At 46.0% G+C, this 19,311-nt stretch overlaps 1 protein-coding gene across 8 annotated transcripts in view; it reads right to left on the minus strand.

Moving 5' to 3' along the window:
* The window catches only part of LOC147013633 (uncharacterized), a 146,601-nt gene that overhangs the window by 612 nt on the left and 126,678 nt on the right, over positions 1-19,311 (minus strand). For 7 of the 8 annotated variants that reach the window (XM_085855625.1, XM_085855626.1, XM_085855624.1 and 4 more), the window contains one exon: positions 1-4,356. This exon is cut by the window's left edge and continues 612 nt beyond it. In XM_085855625.1, the coding sequence (XP_085711751.1) occupies positions 1,865-4,356 (2,492 nt within the window). In that variant the 3' untranslated portion in view covers positions 1-1,864. The remainder of the gene's footprint in view (positions 4,357-19,311) is intronic. The other variant, XR_015051394.1, reaches the window with a different exon arrangement.

Below are 19,311 nucleotides of genomic sequence, written 5' to 3' on the forward strand. Positions count from 1 at the left end.
CCTCAAACTCAGCACACCCATGGGTGATGATGGATCTGAGGAGAAACGACTGTTACAAAAGTTTGAAATTGGCAGAACGCTTAAAAAAAAAAGAAGAAGATGAAGAATCTACTATTCATTAGCTGATTAGCAGATGCCAGCATGCTTCATCTGACCATTCCATGCCACTCATTACAAATATGTACTTGGATCCTGCAACAGGTTAAGCTTTAATATTGCATAACCCTTTGTTTTACAATGTAATTGCACAATTATTGTTTCCTAAGATTATGGGTGTAGAAAGGATACCGCTGAGGTGGCATAACCGCTTTTAAACCATCTGATCTGGGTTCGATTTTTATTTTATTTTTGTATTCAAAGTCGAAGTTCGTGGAGAAACTAGAATATGGAATGGATCAGGATGTAACAGAACAAAAGGAACAGTAGAAATAGAGGGGGAAAACACATCAACAACAGGGTGGAGGGAAAAATAGCGAGGGAGACTTGGACAGATAGTGGGTGGGAAGGAATGAGGGGTGGAGGAGGACACAGTGGGTGGACACGATGGAGACTAAAGCAAACTCAGGAAGGAAAAACTGGAAATTTAGGGAGGGTTAATGGTGGTAGAAAAGATCATGCTTTTGGATTGGGGATGATCTGAGATGGTGGTGAAAAATCAGTCTTGAAGACCTGGAGGGAAGAATGAGGTTGAAGAGAATGTGAAAGTTACACAGGTGGGGAAAAAAAAGAGGAACAAATGATTGGAGGTGAGCAGTGATCCTGGATTTTGGAAGTTTCACCACACGAGGGTTGATGGACCGTGTGTGCCATGTATAAACCTGGAGGAGACAAAGCAGGGAAAGAGCAGAGGTTGCAACACCAGAAAGGGGGTGAAAGAGTTAGACTCATCTTCATCGTTGGAGATTCCAAATATCACTGCGTCAAGCTGAGCAAGGTGTGAGGCAGGAGTGCCAGCATGGAAGGGAGGGGGTGGGGGGGGAGAGTATTCCATCAAGCTGCAGATGAAGGCCTTACAGGTGTATTAAAGTCAGGTGTGCCAAGGAAGGAGCTTGCATCATAGGATGCACAGTCGGTGACTGGCTTTGGAGCCCAACTTTGAAATGTCGTTTGCCTATGAAAGATCATGACTGACAGCGAGACTCAGGAGTTTGCACGACTGAACTTCTTCAAGAGGATTGCTAAGAAAGTAGATAGGAGGGTTTGCCAGAGAGAGGGTGTGTGTCAGAGTCAGTCGTCTGGATTTAAAGGCATATTTCAAGTGTTAGACCAGCTTATGATTCAATGTCTAAAGAGAGGGATTCTGGGCAAACTTAACTTTTACCCTGGTGCTTTGCAGTCAGGCGTGTTACATTAATGATTGACATTTTACAGTGGAGATGTTAAGCAAGATATCATTCACTGGTACCTTAGATGTAAAATCCTGTAGTGCTCCTCTGGGAAGAAAAAAAACCAAAACGGGTCATTGGATGCCACTGGCATGGCCAAATTGGTCGATTCTTTCCATTGTGGTTCCGCATTCGCGGCGGAGTTTCCCACCAATAAATAATTTGAACCTGTTGCCAAGTGTTACAGTACATGTGACTGAACACGGTATATCACTGGCACTGCTTTCATTTTAAAAAGGTCTGCTTTGTCGTGTCAGCCATTTTCATGGTTGGACACAATAACTTAAATCTTACAGAAAGATCAACACACGAGCTAATATAATTTAGCGTGAGGTCTCAGGAAATCCTCAACACGTAAAGTTGCGATGAAAAGAAATACTATGACCTTCCACAAATCTCTACCAGACATGAGAAAACCAACTCACTTGTACACAATTGTTAGCAAGGATTATCATGAATAACACCCGCAGCAGAACACTTCACACAATAAGTGAAGCTTGAGTGTCACACCCGAACAGCCATCCATGAGTGGTAGGTGACTGCTCAACAGAGTCTGCAAGTCTGATGTCTGCTCCAACTCTCTTCTCAGCATCAGGAGCTCCCTCGAGTAATCCAGAGGCATCTGCATGTGGCAGGCAGTCCCGTTCGCTTGTGAGACTTGTCGCATCTGCCTTGAGCTCAATTGTCCAAAATGGCAAGCTCTGCTTTTGTCTCCTCCTCCGTCTCAAAAAAGTAATAATACCAAATGTGCCAATTCCCAGCACAGCTACAATGGCGACAGCAGCCACCGTGATCGACACTACTATCATGCTGGGCCGATCATTACCTCTCATTGGGTCCTCTTTCTGATTATCAATTTCTTGGCCCCGTCCAAAACTAGGTTGTGTGACGACCTCTGTTTTGTGTTTGAATCCAGATCGGGGTGAGGTATCCTGACCAGGTGGAATGGTACTGTGTGATGTGGTGGCTGTCATCACTTTCCTGACAACTGTGTTCACTTGTGACGACAATTCAGGTGCCTGTGAAACACTGATTTGCTCCATTGTTGATGTGGTTTGTGTGATTACTTGCAATGTGGCAATCTCAGTTTTCACAGTACTTGCGGTAGTCCATGGTTCCATCAGCATTGATACGGGATGCGCTGTTGACATTCCGACTGTTCGATGAAACTCAGCATTTCTGGACATTCCCGTCATTTCTCTGAACCAGCCTTCAAGTGTTTGAGAAGTACTTGATATATTTGACAAAGAAGGCTGAAATCCATTGGTTTCGCTGTCAGACCTTTGTTCCATTTGGACAGAAGTCGTATGGATTCCTTGACCAATTGCAGTGCGTGTAGCAAAGTTGTTCAAAAGACCATCTATCAGTGCTGTGTTGCTGCTGGTATTCTTCATGGAAATAGCAACTAACTTCTCATCAGCATGAAATTTAAAATCCGTCGTCAAAATCTCCTTTGTAGCTGACACTGCTGGCTCTCGGTGCTTCTCTCGGACGTGTGGCACTGTGGCATTTGGTGAGGAAAGTGATTGAGAAAAATCTGTTGAACATTGATTCAGTTCTCCACATCCACCATTGGGAAGGAGCATCGTTGGTGGTGGTGTCAAAAATTCTGTCGTAGTTTTGAGAACAGATTTGGTTGGAGATGTTTCGGACGTTGAAGTTTCCTTTGCATGTTTTGACGGTGAGGTTATTCTCAAAGTTGGTCCTATTTTCAGCCTTGTGCTCATTGTTGGAATGGTCATGGCGACCTCTGCTCTTTTTGCTGTGGTCAGGGCCTCCTCCCACCTTCCCTTTACAGTCAGGGTTGGCCTTCCCTCTTCGGTCAGGCCTGCCCCCACCTCTCCCCTTGCCTCAGTGGTTGGGGCTGCTCCCTCCTCTGACTCTCCCTCAGCAGTTTGGGCTGCCTTCGTCTCCATTCTTCCCTGTGTGGTCGTACTCGCCCCCACCGAGGATGCTCCCGCTTCCCTCCTTGGCACAGTTGTGGAAACCCCCATCACCACCCTTCCTTGTGTGGCCAGGGCCACCTCAGATCTTCTTGTCGCTCTTGGGCTTGTCCCAACCTCCATCCTTCCTTCTGCTGTTGGGGCTGCCTCCACATTAATTCCCTCAGCATTCGAGGCTGCCCCCTCCATCACTCTTCCTGCAGCGGTCATGGCTGTAGCCTTTGCCACCTTTCCTGCAGTGATTGGGACAGCCTCCACCTCCTTTCCCACCGTACCCATGCCTTCCGCTACACTTCCATCAGCTATTAGGGGTGCCCCCTCAGTGGCTAGAGTTGCCCATGAATTCCTTCCCGTTGCATTCAATGCCTTTTCTAACTCTGTCATTTTCACTCTCTCCACTGTTGTCAATCTTGCATCCATATTTACTTTTGAACTCTGTCTAGCTTTCTGTGCATAGTCCTCTCGTGTTGTGTTGGTTGCATGCTTCTGGACTGATATTGATAAGGCCATTGCTGTTCCCTTTGGTGTTGATGTTTCAATAGTTTCCCATTTTGCTCTCTCTGTTGTGATTTTTGCTTTATCCATTCTGACTTTGCCTCTAAAGGGTGTAATTAACATTGTGGATAAACTTTGTACTTCACTCAGCATTGTTGCCTGAGCTGCTTCCATACCTTGACTGGTTCTGTTGTTGAAAACTTTGATCACACCCGATTTTATTTTTGATATCTCATTGGTTGGACCAAGGTTAGTTGTGTGCAAAACCTCACCTTCCCTCATTAATGGCGGCACTGTGGGTAAGTCCCACGCAGGAAATTGTCGACCAGACTTCTTATTCATCCCTTTTTTCGCTGCCATTAGTTGAAGTGTTTGTGGAGTTTCAGAATTGCTTGGTGGTGTGATCCATGGAGGACAACATTCTTCTTTAGTACAGGGCATGGTGATCAAAGAGCCTGGGGGGTGATAAAACCCAGGAAGACAGTGCTCGCACCTTGGCCCAGTGGTGTTCCCTCCACAGTCAATACAAAGTCCTGAAAAAGAGATTTTAAATTGTTAATGTCCACATCCAATTCAAAAACGGTTACACCATTTACATAACCATAACCTAACACTCTGCTGTTCCATTGTACATTTCAATTGTCTGGTTTTTTTTTAATCGAAATTTCACTTTAACTGTTGTCACTGAGAAATTGATAAACAGGTGAAGTCCACACATTAGTTCGTGTGTGGTGTCAAATGTGAGCGATCCTCTCAATACAATTTCCCTCAAAGCTACTCGACTGATGAAGTCTCACTGCTCGTTTTAATACCCCCGGCACTGCGGAGCACGATGTCCGACCTGTTGATGCCGTGGCGGTGCTGTTGTGGTTACAACCTTTGAAACGGTGCGTGTTGACCAGCAACAAAGGAGAGGGATTGAATGTATAACAAAGGATTTTGTGAAGTACTGCAGCCATGATAACTAAAGTCAGTTAAAGGTAGATCAGTTTCTAAACAGGAGGCAGCAGATAAAAATAGAGAAAGAGAAAGGAACAATGGTGAAGCTCAGTGTCCACATTGAAAAGTGCAAATTCCAGGTGTATGATGATGACCAGTAGTGGTAATAAATATATTGTAAAGGTCTGCAGACCAGGTTGCCTAGGTTCGGATAAGTTGTTGCTGAGCGACCACATCAGTCCTCCGTTGCTTTAACCCTAACCACCCCCCACCCCCACCTTTTTGCAGGAGCCTGCTGCTAAAGCTTGCGTTACCATGTGGGTTGAAGTCCTGCGCCAGAGGTGTGCCTTGCCAAAGCAGTCACATGATGGATCTTATCTTTTGCCAGCTTAAAAAAAATCACATGACACAATCTTGTCTCATCTGTCAAACTATCTGCCTTCAACTGACGAGCTTAGAGCCGTCAGATGAAACTGTCAAGGAAGCAGGATAAGCTGGAGACCAAGTCAGGTTTATATATGTATTTGCAAGAGAATGGCACATACAGGAAGTGGACAAAAAAAAGGACCATTGGACCTGTAGCTTATATGGGCCCAATCCTAATGTAACTCAAATTTGGTAGCATTCTCATTAGTGGGTCTGGAGAAGAAGATTTTTAATATAACGGAATTTATGCGATATTTCCTGAAAGTTGACTCGGGTCGGCCATTTTGACACACTTCTGGTCACGTGATTGAAATGACCAGCAATTTAACATCCAGGCCATGGCCTTATGTCATAAGACAAATTTGGTGGGTCTGGAGAAGAGGATTTAAAAATAAATTTACGCAATTTTCCTAAAAATTGACTACGTCGGCTATTTTGACACATTTCTGGTCAAGTGATTGGCATGATCTCCGCAATTTAACATCGGGGCCCTGTCCTAATGTTGTAAGCCAAATTTGGTAACATTCTGACTGGTGGGTCTCGAGAAGATTCTTGAAGAAATTTATTGTCAGCCATTTTGACCTGCTTAAAGTCATGTGACCAGACCAAGCTTTGCAATTCCTGTTGCCAATCACAAGAAGAACGTTGCTCCCAAATTTCAGCCGGATCGGCCCAGCGGTTTGGACGGAGAAGTCGAAAAAAGAGATGCTATGACATTACGTCATCTGGAATGAAAATTCCACATGAGCAAAAATGGAAACACCTGGATAATGAGGGACACCAAGGAATGGCTTCCACACAGGTGTGCACATGTGTTAATTCAGCAAATAACATCCCAGCATTCTTTGGGTCCTGTATAAAAATGTTGTGCAGGCCTGGTTGCCCATAATTATGATTAGCATGGCTCCAAGGGGAGATCCCCCCCCTCCACAATGCTCCCATCCACAGAGCACGCGTGGTCGCCCAATGGCTTGATGAGCATGACACTGATGTCATCCATCAGTCATGGCTTTTGTCACCAGATCGGAACCCAGTCAAGCATTTATTGGATATTCTGTAACGATGCCAAAGACAGCCTTTTCCACCTTCATCAATCATCATCCAGGTTTTAGTTGATTGACTTTCTCGTGGAAGAATGATGCCGCATCCCTCCTGCAGAATTCCAGACGCTGGTGGACTGTATGTCACAGCGTGTACTGGCCGCATGTGGTGGCCCAACACCCTATTAAGTGACCTGACATTGGTGTTTCCATCTTTTTTGTCCACTACTTATATATGCAGAAGGCAAACAATCCCCAAATCTTATGATTGAGGTGAGGAGAAGAGAACCGTGGAACCCTGAGCGATCAGCTCCTGACCCAAGCGAGCATTTGCATGCACTTTTATTTCTGACCGCCCCCCCCCCCCCCCACACATTAATCCTCATACGGTCGTTCTTGATCCACTTGGATTGAGCCCAATTGGCCTCTTGATTCGTGGTGCCAGTATCCCTTGATCCGATCGATATGTCCCCCTGATTGTTGGTATTGTCAGGGGGTGAAGCCTGGTGTTGGCTTAGTGGTTAGGGTGGCGGCTTGGGATCCTCGGGTCCTGAGTTCAAGCCCCGTTGGCTGCTGAATTAAAAATACACCAGGAGGTTGACTCAGCCTGTCATCCTTCCGAGGTCAGCAAAATGAGCACCAGTGTACTGGTAAGGGGGACACTGCATCAGCGGCATAGCCGCGTCCCAACCAATGATGCAACCAGCAGCCATAGGCTGCACTCGATAGAGATCAGGGAGTGTGAACACGCTGGGATCCGCTTGATGCTTCCCCCTTATTTTTGGCAAAATTGGAGGGCGTGAACTCGCTGTGATCCAATCCTTACCCCAAAAAGTGCCAATGCTGGGGACTGGTTTCGGGCGGTTTGTGACTCGCTCGGGCCGTGAAGAGCTCCCGTGCGTTCGGGGAGACTAAGCGGGGAAAGAAACACAAAGGGACTGAAAAATGGGTTCAGAAAAGAAACAATTGGTGAGGTACACACTATCGATTGCATACGCAACACATATCTATTCACATGTATGATACGCTTAACTAAACAGATACTTGAATAACTGCTGTTATACTAAAGATTCCTTAAGGCCCGGTCACACCTTGACGTTTTAGCCAACGTATGCCGATTTTTGAATTTTTTTTCTAAAACGCTGGCACACGTTGAATACGTTATGGGTAAGTTTTGATAAAATTGAGAGCAGTGAAAAACACTGCCATACGTCGTTGTACGTTGGCTTTAAACGTTTGTGGTGAATTGAAGGTCGTGACGCGCGATCACATGTCGCGCGGCTCGTGCACGGGATAGATAAAGTCAAGATTCCGCGCGGTCGGGGGGATTGTCCCTGGGGCATTGTCATTTACGGCGGCGGTCCACTTGGTGCTCATTGAATGGTGAGAATTGAGAGTATACCGGACTCCGTGCTTATGCTGATTTATTTTGCGGTGATCTACTGCACATGTATACATTGCTACATATGTACTCCTAGCTGCACCTGTATCCCCTGATGTGCCCGTAGAAGCGGCTTCAATCAAGTGGAATAAAGCCTACACTCTGAAGGTTTTTCTCTCGCTTTCATTACAATTTATTCCACTTGATTCCCTCGGCTCTCTCAACGAACGATGGACAAGATCTACAAACCGGAGAGGTTCGACGCAGACCCAAACGCGACTGACTCGGAAATGAAATGGTCGCATTGGTTCCGTTCCTTCTCACACTATCTGACCATCATCGAAGAGGGAGCCGACAAATTGGCCGCCCTTGTGAATCATGTCTCGCCCAGTGTATTCAGGCTCTTCTCGGAGTGTGACACCTACGATGCAGCGATCGACATGCTGCAGGCGCTCTACGTGAAGCGCAAGAACGAGGTGTACATACGACATCTTCTCAACACACGCAAGCAAGCAGCTGGGGAGACAATCGATCAGTTCCTGCAAGCTCTGAGGCAGTTGGGAAAAGACTGCAGTTTCCGGGCCGTAACCGCCGAGGAACACCGAGATGAAGCGACTAGAGAGGCGTTCATCCAAGGGCTCAGGTCAGCCCCCATACGGCAACGTTTACTGGAGAAAGCGCAACCCACTCTTGAAAAGGTCGCCGACCAGGCTCGAGCAATGGATACGGCACAGCAGCAATCTGAGTCATATGGGACACCGATGCTGCTAATGAACGCCGCTACGGTGGAAACTCAAGGAACCCCTCAGGGCACCCCTGACACTGAGGATGGAGAAAAACCCGAGGAATCGGATACCCAGACCTCGTCAAACTCCTCAGCAACTACTTCGGTTGGTAAATGCTTCTTTTGTGGGTATAAAAGACACCTCCGCAACAAATGCCCCACCAGAGATGCCACATGCATGAATTGTGACAAGAAAGGGCATTATGCCAGGGTATGCAAATCTACTCCAAGGAGAAATAAACCCACTTCTGCGGCCCTCTACTCACAAAAGAAACTAACTGCAGCCTCACCGGGGAATCTATCCAAGGTTATCATCAACGTGCGAATTAACGGGCATATGGCTGAGGCTCTGATTGATACCGGTAGCTCTGAGAGTTTCGTCAACAGCTCACTAGCGAAGGGCAGGAAATGGAAGATCCACCCGACAGACAATACGGTATGCATGGCCTCCACATCACTACAGTCCCGCGTACGAGGGTACTGCAATGTTGAATTGGACGTAAAAGGGTACACGCATCGGGATGTAAGGGTACTGGTGCTTCGTGATTTATGCGCAGACGTAATTCTGGGTCATAATGTCCTCAAGCAGCACACGAGCGTCGAAATACCCTTTGGAGGAAGCAAACCTCGTCTAATTCTAAATGCTCTGACCACCGCAGAGGTATCGTCCCCCCTGCTGTTTGCTAATTTGTCGCCGGACTGTAAACCGATAGCGATCAAATCGCGACGATATACCACTGCCGATATGAACTTCATCACTTCTGAGACCAAGCGATTACTGGAAGAAGGTATTATAGAACCGAGCGATTCGCCATTGCGCGCGCAGGTGTTGGTGACCACCAACCAGAACCATAAGAAACGAATGGTTGTCAATTACTCTCAAACGGTCAATCGCTTCACCCAACTCGATGCCTACCCTTTGCCGCGCATAGACGAGATGGTCGAACGCGTGGCCAATTTTAAAATATTCAGCACCATCGATTTGCGAAGCGCCTATCATCAAATTCCCATCCGAGAGGAAGACAAACCTTACACCGCGTTCCAGGCAGGTAGACGCCTCTACCAATTCAGGAGGATTCCGTTCGGTGTCACGAATGGAGTAGCTTGCTTCCAACGAGTTATGGATGACATCATCTCGAATGAAAACCTCAAAGACACTTTTGTTTACGTGGACAATGTCACGGTGTGCGGTAAGGATCGGGGGGAACATGATATTAGTCCGGGAGCCAACCTGTGTACGAGGCTGTTTTAGGGTTGGACCTTACAGCCTCTGCTATAAAATTTTACACCCCCAGGATGTTTAGATATATGTTTGCAGTTCATGAAAACCAATGTTGGCAATTCATAAGCTCTTGCGAAAAATTTTGGCGGACGTTTTTGTTTGAGGAAGATTTGAAAAATTTGATAAAACAGCAATTGTCAATAAAATTTCTAAAAAAATTAAAAAATCACATTCATGAAAAATAAATGTGAACTAAATGTAAGAATTCAATCAGTGCATTGTAAAATGAGAAAAAAAAATTGCCTTTGTGGAAGTAAACCTCGTAAAAGTACATAATTTTGTGAAAAATGTCTTAAAAATAACGTTTTTTGAAGATGGCCTTTAGAACTTTTCTTATCATAGGCAGATGCTGCATTAGAATACTAATTTCTCTTAATGTGATATGAACATGGTATCCATGGCTAATTAAAACAGCAAATTTGAGTGAGTTCTATCAATTTTTAAAGAGAAAATTAACATTTTTGTCAACCAAAGTTACCCCTACCCCCAAAATCCTCTTACTCTATTGAACACAGTTTGGTTAAGGTTTGCTGGATCCAGGTTGGGTACTTCACAGTTCACTCTTCCAAAGGAAAATTCAATGGTGTTTGGAGTGACATGGCCCTGGAGCAGACATACAACAATGAAGGGAAGACATCTCTGTTCAAAGGCATATCTCAGGCACCAGCTGCTCGAGATAAATATGTGAAGACAGCACCATTTCTCACAGCTGTATCAGAGAACATAAAGTCTATGGCTAATCTAGGCCAACAGGAATCTACTCATCATGGAGAAACACAGAAGCAGGCAACAGAAGAACATATGCATGTTGAGGAGATCAAGAAAGTGATATGCCAGCAGATGATAAACCCATTCCAGTGTAACAACCAAGTGGATCTGCTCAATAGAGCAACTGGTGAGAAGGATGCTTCAAAAGACTTGGTCCATGCTCAAGCTAAGGGCATGGAAGCCATTATGAAAGCAGAAGAGGTGGTCTCTATTAAGATTGAACCACTGAAGCTGGTAACTTTCTCCTCACAGAAGAAATCAAACCCATCAAGGAAACAGAGTTTAATCAGGATCTATCAAGATGAGACTGCAACTACACGTGTGTTGTGTTTCTATCGAGATGCCGACCCAGTCACAAGACAGATTGCATTTTCCCATGAGTGGACAGACTATCCATCATCCCTGTTTGAGGTTGATCCACGCTTAGCACAGGGGTTTGTAATGCGCAAAGGCAACAAGTCTGATTTCGTGGCAGTGCTAATTGAGCTAAGTGGCAGTGCTAAGAAGCTGAGCAGGATGTTGTTTTACAGCTGCCATCATTACCACAGAGTGACCTATACACAGTTTATCTGGTAGACACAATGGCATTTGTAAATAAATACCAAAAAATGGGTGCAAAAACATTTGGTGAACTTCCCCAGCTGTATCTTCGCAAGCTCCTGCAGTTGAAACCTGAAATGTGCAACTGTGTCAACATCATTGGTGATCAGTATGATTTTGATGATAGCCATACTTTGAAGGGTGATGAGCAGCAGAGGAGAAACCAGACAGACCAGGCAAGACAATTCTCACCATCCAAGAGTCTAGAAATTCCGGACTGGAATTTACTCATGAAGAATCCAAGAAATAAAGGAAATCTTCAGAACTTCATTGGCACTTCCCTTTGTGAGAGTCCTGAAGCTATTCCGGATGGAGTGACCATCATTCTTGGTGGTATGATGGAAAACAAAGGTCACACTCTTTCCATCACATCAGCATCAAGTTCAGTTCTGGACTTACCTTGTGAAGAACATGAAGAGGCAGACACAAGGATTATTGCTCATCTTGCATATTGTGTGGAATATCTTGATCACCATCGAGCTGTTGTGCATGCAACAGATACAGACATAATTATGCTGTGTATATATCACTTCTGCTGCTTGAACACATTGCAAGAACTCTGGATACAACGGCAGAATCAATACCTACCTATTCATGAGCTGGTAGAAGTGTTGAGCAAGAAGTACCAGAAAATCCTCTTGATGTCGCAGCTACACTTCTGTGCACATATGTGTTGTGTGGATGTGACACAGTGAGCTACCCATTCAGAAGGGGAAAAGAAGAGGTCAGGTCAGGTATGGGAGCATGTGCCAGAACAGCGCGTCGCTGCGTCCACTTTCCGCCGGTACTCCAGGGGCCTCCGTCTGGCCACCCCCAGGCAGATGCCAGGCCCATCCCCATCTCCTTGAGATGATGGTCAACCTGCTGCAACCATGAGGCACGTGGTCGGCCCATTGGCCTCCTCCACTCATGAGACTCCCTCGCTGAGAGAATCTGGTGAGCAGGATCAGCGTCAGGAAAACGAGCCACATGTCCATATAGCCGCAGCTGACGCTCACGGACTATGCAGGTAACAAATCTCATCCGAGTCTCTCTCAGCAACCGCTCGTTGGACACAAAATCCGACCAGCGATAGCCAAGGATTCTTTGAAGAGACCTGGTACCAAAGGAATTAAGTCTCCGTCTCAGATCCTTGGTCAAAGTCCAAGTCTCGCACCCATAGAGCAAGACTGGAAGTACCAAGGACCTGAAGACTCGGACTTTCGTCCTCCCGCACAGGTACCGGCAGCGCCACACCCCATGATCCAGTGAATCCATGACTCCCCAGGCCCGACCCAGACGTCTATTGACCTCCGGCTCACAACCTGCGGAGACATGAATATCACTGCCAAGGTAAGTGAATCTATCCACGACCTCAACATCCTCACCACAAACAGACACAGACAGGACAGCAGCATCCAAGATGTCACCGAAAGCCTGGATCTTAGTTTTGACCCAAGAAATCCGTAATCCCAACGGCTCCGACTCCTCATTCAGCACCTCGAGGGCCCCCAAGAGGATGTCTAAAGTCTCCGCAAAGATGACTGCATCATCTGCAAAATCAAGGTCCGAGATCTTTACATTGCCAAACGATGCACCGCAACTTGATCTCTCCGACATCCTCCCTAAAATCCAGTCCATACAAGTGCTGAAAAGTGTGGGGGCAAGTACACATCCCTGACGAACTCCAGTAACAACTGGAAATAAGTCAGAGATGGTACCACCACACTTCACAGCACTCTCAGTACCAGAGTAGAGTTCAGACATCAGATCGATCAGTTTCGGTGGCACCCCACGAAGACCAAGAATCCTCCAGAGGACATCCCGATTCACTGAATCGAACGCTTTACAGAGATCAACATAGGCTGCAAGCAGCCCCTGCCGAAACTCTCGTCTGCGTTTGGTGAGGACACGAAGTGCAAGGATACGGTCAATCGTTGACCTCTTTGGTGTAAAGCCTGACTGCTCTGGACGCTGGTGCTCAAGCAGATGGTGGCGAACCCTATCGAGAATTATCCGAGCAAAGACCTTGCCCGGCACTGAGAGCAGCGTCACCCCTCGGTAGTTGTTGCAGTCTTGGCGATCACCCTTCCCTTTCCAGAGAGGGACAACAAGGCCCCTCTTCCAGTCAGTTGGGATGATGCCTGTGTTCCTGTGAAAAGAAGAGCGGCACAGGTTTCTCTGGGACTGATAGGAAACCTTCCCCACCTTGTTGATTTTGGAAGAGATAGTGAAATGGCAGCAACAGAATGTGTCATTGATGAGGCCAGAGTATACTGGACTGCTCTGCATGGCCAAAAAGGGTTCAGCTGTTTGGATACCCTCAGGCAGCATATGTTTGTCTCTTCAAAATTAGACCTTAGGTCACTGCCAGCAACAGAAGATGCGTTTTACTTCCTTGTTGTAAGAGCATTGTATCAATTGCTTCTGTATAGACGTGCACATCTCAGTGACCGAGCACTTCCCCCAGCCACAACATTTGGCAGAACCCTTATCAATGGAAAACTGGTCCCAATTCTCATGTCTAAGCCAGCCAAGCCAAACATAGACAAAACTGTGTCTTGCATGTGCAAATTATCCAAATGTCTGAAACGATGTTCATGCAAAAAGGCTGCTGTGCCTTGCTGAGTGACATGCATATGCCTTGGTCAGAGAGGTTCATGTGGTGGAGTTGTTTCAGAGAGTGACTCTTCCTCTGAAGAGGATGTTTCATGTCACAATATTGTGTTAATCCATTTCTAATTTTATCTTCCTTAAAACCATGGCATGTAAAAGTATGTTCTTGTTCCTGACCCCATTGATAGTCAAGCATTTCTGAGTTGCATAAATCTTTTGTTGTTTGACATATAACCTTGTCAATTGTAGGTAGGTTAAATCTACACCAATTGTGATATAGGAAATGAACTCCTCTTTAATATGAGGGGTCATTTGTGTATATAGGTTTAGTGGTTATGATTTTAGGACAATATGAATTACCCCTACCCCCATTCTACATCTTCGCTTTTGCCAACATTTTGTTATCAGAGGGGGCTCGCAAAAGTGTTGACTGTGTTGTTGCGCAAGAGTTTCACCATTGCCAACATTGGTTTTCATATACTCAAAGGGTGTCTCTTTATGAAAATCAACACAAAAATTTTATAGCAGACCGGGCAATTTTTTTTTAATTTTGATCGGTTGGCTCCCGGACTATATGAATCTGGACAGATTCTTGAGCATTGCTAGAAAATATAATCTGACCCTCAACTACGAGAAATGCGTATTCTCGGCAAGGTCAATTGACCTTCTCGGCTACACAATAGCCGACGGCACGATTAAGCCCGATCCTGAACGATTGCGCCCACTTCGTGAGCTACCCCCACCTCAGGACCTGCAGACAATGCGCCGGGTGATCGGGATGTTCGCTTACTACGCGAGATGGATCTCCCAATACTCCGAGAAAATACATCCCCTAGTGCATTGCAAAAACTTCCCACCAGATGCCGCTGTTGTAAAAGCTTTCCACAGCCTCAAAGATGATATCGGTAATTCCGTGGTATTATTGATCGACAGCTCGGTGCCGTTCGTGGTGGAAACGGATGCTTCCGATCACGCGATAGCTGCGGCGCTCAATCAGTCCGGACGACCCGTCGCGTTCTTCTCGAGAACTCTCTCTCTGGAAGCGAGCAGAGACACTCAGCAATAGAGAAGGAAGCGTACGCTATTGTCGAAGCCCTGCGTAAATGGAGACACTATTTACTGGGAAACCACTTCACACTAGTCACGGACCAGCGATCCGTTGCATTCATGTTTGATGGGAAAAATAACAGGAAAATTAAGAATGAAAAAATTATGAGATGGCGGATAGACCTAGCTTGCTATAGTTACGACATTGTTTACCGGCCCGGGAGGGAAAACCCTGCTGCAGACACCTTCTCTCGGGTCTACTGTTCGGCGACAATCAGTCGGGCTTGCAAGACCTCCAGAATGGCACATTTCGTGCGCAGACAAAACCTTCCCTATTCTATCGAAGATATTAAACAAATGAATGCCTCATGCCCTGTTTGTGCTGAAGTAAAACCCAGATTCTATGGCGCGGCATCTGGCAGGTTGATCAAGGCCACTTCTCCCTTCGAGAGACTAAATATCGACTTCAAAGGGCCCCTGCCGACCGAGACAGACAACAGATACATATTCACTGTTGTTGATGAATACTCAAGGTTCCCTTTCGCATTTCCGTGCTCGGATATGACCTCGGGCACTGTCGTGAAATGTCTGTCTGACCTCTTCGCTATGTTTGGGAAACCTTCGTACATACATTCAGACAGAGGGCTGTGTTTCATGTCGGCCAGGCTAAAACAGTTCCTATTAGAGCACGGCATAGCAACTAGTCGAGCGACGGGTTACAACCCACAGGGTAATGGGTGGGTGGAACGATATCATGGAACCATTTGGAAAGCCGTAACTCTGGCGCTGAAATTGAGAGGACTGGGCCCCGAGCAGTGGCAGGTTACCCTTCTCGACGCTCTGAATTCCATACGCTCTTTGCTCTGTACGTCCACCAATGCAACTCCTCACGAACGAATGTTTACTCATCAGCGACGTTATGTTGACAGCCAAACGGTGCCCAACTGGCTGACCTATCCCGGAACAGTGTTCATGAAACACCCGGTACGACAAAGCAAGTATGAACCCATGGTGGAGGAGGTCAAACTCATCGATGCTAATCCAGAGTATGCTCATGTCAGACTTCCTGATGGCAGGGAGACCACTGTGTCGGTTTGCCATTTGGCTCCCTCAGGTACTCCTCCCGCAGGTACACCACCATCTGGCACTCCTCCCTCTGACATCCCCTCCCCAGGTGTTCCCCCCCCCAGGAACTCCATCCGGGAATGGTGGCGACGGAGCTGCCACGTTCCACCCGAGAGCGATCGAGGAGTCATCCCCGGCGCGAGTCGAGGCTCACCAAGAGGATCGGAAGCCTCCCTCAAGTGAAACCGCCATTTACTCCCGGAGAGGTCGACGGATAAAACCCCCTCGCCGACTCAATCTGTAAAGGGGATTATCGGCATCCTCGATGTTCATGCTCCTATATGCTCATTATATCATATATCGATGCTCATTACCATGCTCCTACAACTCAAAATAATGCTCACTGCTTGGCATGTATGCTTCTGTAGTTTAAATAGTTCGTGCTGCTTGAAATGTATACTCCTATAGCGCTGAAGTAATCATGGTGCATTAGTTAGGCCTCTAGTTACATTTTAAAGACGGGGAGAATGTGGTGAATTGAAGGACGTGATGCGTGATCACATGTCGCGCGGTTCGTGCACGGGATAGATAAAGCCAAGATTCCGCACGGTCGGGGGGATTGTCCCTGGGGCATTGTCATTTACGGCGGCGGTCCACTTGGTGCTCGTTGAATGGTGAAAATTGAGAGTATACCGGACTCCGTGCTTATGCTGATTTATTTTGCGGTGATCTACTGCACATGTATACATTGCTACATATGTACTCCTAGCTGCACCTGTATTCCCTGATGTGCCCGTAGAAGCGGCTTCAATCAAGTGGAATAAAGCCGACACTCTGAAGGTTTTTCTCTCCCTTTCATTACAACGTTGTACTTTTTGGTTGTCCTCAAATTTTTTCATGCTTGAAATTTCACGATGTATGCCGGCGTATGACTCACACGTTCCGCTACGCTGGCCACAGGTTGTATGCACGGTCTGCGATCGTTGACAGACGTCAACACATGCTACTTGTAAGTTAATTATAAGTTGAGACACGCCGAGGTAATGTTTAGCGTACCCGAAACTTATTTCTAACCTATGATTAACGTGTTGTTGGCACGTTACGCGATCGTTGCCACACATCGACAGACGTTACTTTTAAGTTACTCATAGGCTGAAAGACGTCGGTATAATGGATCGTCCTTGTGTCAGCGTCCACGGCCATGGCCAGGACACTTATTTGTAGCATTCTTCAAACTTTTCTTCGGCATGACGAGGATGTTCACACTTCGATGTCTAGCTTGGCTATGATTCCAATTGTCCATCGGCAGCGTCTATTTAAAATAGTCGAGTTTGAGCGTTTTAACACGTTCAGAAGAAACGCTTCAAATTTCCAAACCCCAGCGTCAAAAAACAAAGGCGAGTGACAGCAATTTAAATCGTTCATTGTAAACAATGAAAATAGTTGAGTGGTGCCGTTTAAAAGTCGTTGAGTGTAAAAAAAAATCCAATTGTTGAGCGCAAGCGTCTACTTTCAATAGTGGGGTTTGAGCGATTCAGCACGATCAATAGAAACGATTAAAATTTCCGAGCGCCAGCGTCAAAAAACAAAGGAGAGTGACAGCAATTTAAATCGTTCATTGTAAACAATGAAACTAGCTGAGTGGTACCGTTTAAAAGTTGTTGAGTGTAAAAAAAATCCAATTGTTGAGCGCAAGCGTCTACTTTCAATAGTGGAGATGCAGCCATTTAAATCGTTGAGTTTATCATTTAAATCGTTAAACGCAAGGACGATCCATCATAACCCACACCCTCCCCCTCACACTCACCTACTACTGCCAACATGAACAAACTACTACTAATACTAATACTGATACTGATACTGATACTGATACTGTTACTGCTGACATGGACATCGACTCAAAAAGGACTCAAAAACACTGTTGGGTTCCCCTTTTATGAAGACCATTTTTATATACCAATTCCCAAAACCGCTGGGAACACGTCTTTATATGGCAGTTGTAAGCTAGAAACACGTTAATTTATTTTTTTTTGTCGACCGGAAGACGTCATTGGAATACGTCTACATACGTCGATGTGTGTTGGGACTACGTAAAGAATTGGTTCAAAGCACGTCAAACATAAGTTAGAAATAAGTTTTGCGTAAAAAAGACATTACCGCGACGTGTTTCGACTTATGAGTAGCTTATAAGTAGCCTTTGTGGACGTGTGTAAGCGTCCACATATCGTGTGTACAACCTATCCCCATCGCATGCGGAACGTGTGTCATACGTCGAGTATGTCGTAAAATTTTGAACATGTTTAAAATTTCTTGACGTACTCTACTTACTACGACGTATGATAGCGTACTTTAGCGTTGTACTCACGTATACCAAACTTACTCATACCGTATTTGACGTGCCCCAACGTTTTAGACACATTTTTCTTAGGTCGGCATACGCTGGCAAGATCGCCAAGGTGTGACCGTGATGTTGACACTTCCATTTCTACGGCAGTTATGATTCGAATCGTTGTGCGTCAGCCTTTTAATAGGCTACGTCACGACATCGTCGGCGATGCGTGCAACGCGCTATGCCTAAGTTAGACTATCGTTGGGCATAGGTTGTGTAGGCCGACAACAGGTTCAGCATTCGTTGGTATAAGTTATCAATTGTTATGATGATATGCTAGGTGGTCATATTTTGGACCATTAGCTGTGTGTTAATCAGCTGTCGGGATTCTAACCTTGCTTGTAATTGTGTATTATTCAAACCTTGCTTTAAAATGTTGCTTTAAATGTATCATGCTGTTTTCACTATGTCTTTGATAACTCTTTATGGCTCTGCAGCTGCACAACAGCATGTCCTTGGGAAAACTGTGTATGCTGATATCCCACACATTCCTGTTCTTAGTCATCACCAGAGTTTCGCCTTTGCTATCAGCAGGTGCCAGTGTAGGGGTGTAGGAGTCTTAGAAAGTTATTAGTTTGCAAGATGAACTGTTGGGTTGCGAATCTGAGGATTGACTGATCCAACTTCCCTGAGGGCCCCTAGGGAGGGGGGAAAGAAGCCCACTGCCGCATTTATTTCTTTATTTCTTTATCCCTTAGCACACACTTATAGTCCACACCCAGTTTTGCTTTTGTGTGATTATATATACAACTGTTTTGAAGTAAGAATCTCAATGTGATCCGGGCCCACCTGACTGAAGGGCCTTTGGGCTGCATTCCGCATGCGTAGTGCCATCTTCTGAAATAAATCGTATCATTCGAGAACCCTCATTCGACTCTGTCATTACTCGGCCGAGTGAAGAGTCATAACAATTGGCGACGAGGATGGGATGCGACTGATGCTGGCGGTGTGGACGGCGGGACTCCACTTGGTGTACAGCGATCACAAGGGTTCAGCTAAAGGTACGTGGAAATTGCACGTATAGGGCACCTAAGACAGGGAGCCCTAGTTAGGTGAAAACTGTACACTTGGTGGGCAGTGCCCCGCTGGACGCAGCTCCAGGATCTGCTCGGATCAAGAACTGTAACGGTAAAACATATGAGGTGATTCGAATGCGGTTTGTTTGAAGGGCA

Source organism: Eptatretus burgeri, chromosome 14 (assembly GCF_056783735.1).
Source record: "Eptatretus burgeri isolate ZD-2024b chromosome 14, Ebu_testis_v1, whole genome shotgun sequence".
Taxonomy (NCBI): domain Eukaryota; kingdom Metazoa; phylum Chordata; class Myxini; order Myxiniformes; family Myxinidae; genus Eptatretus; species Eptatretus burgeri.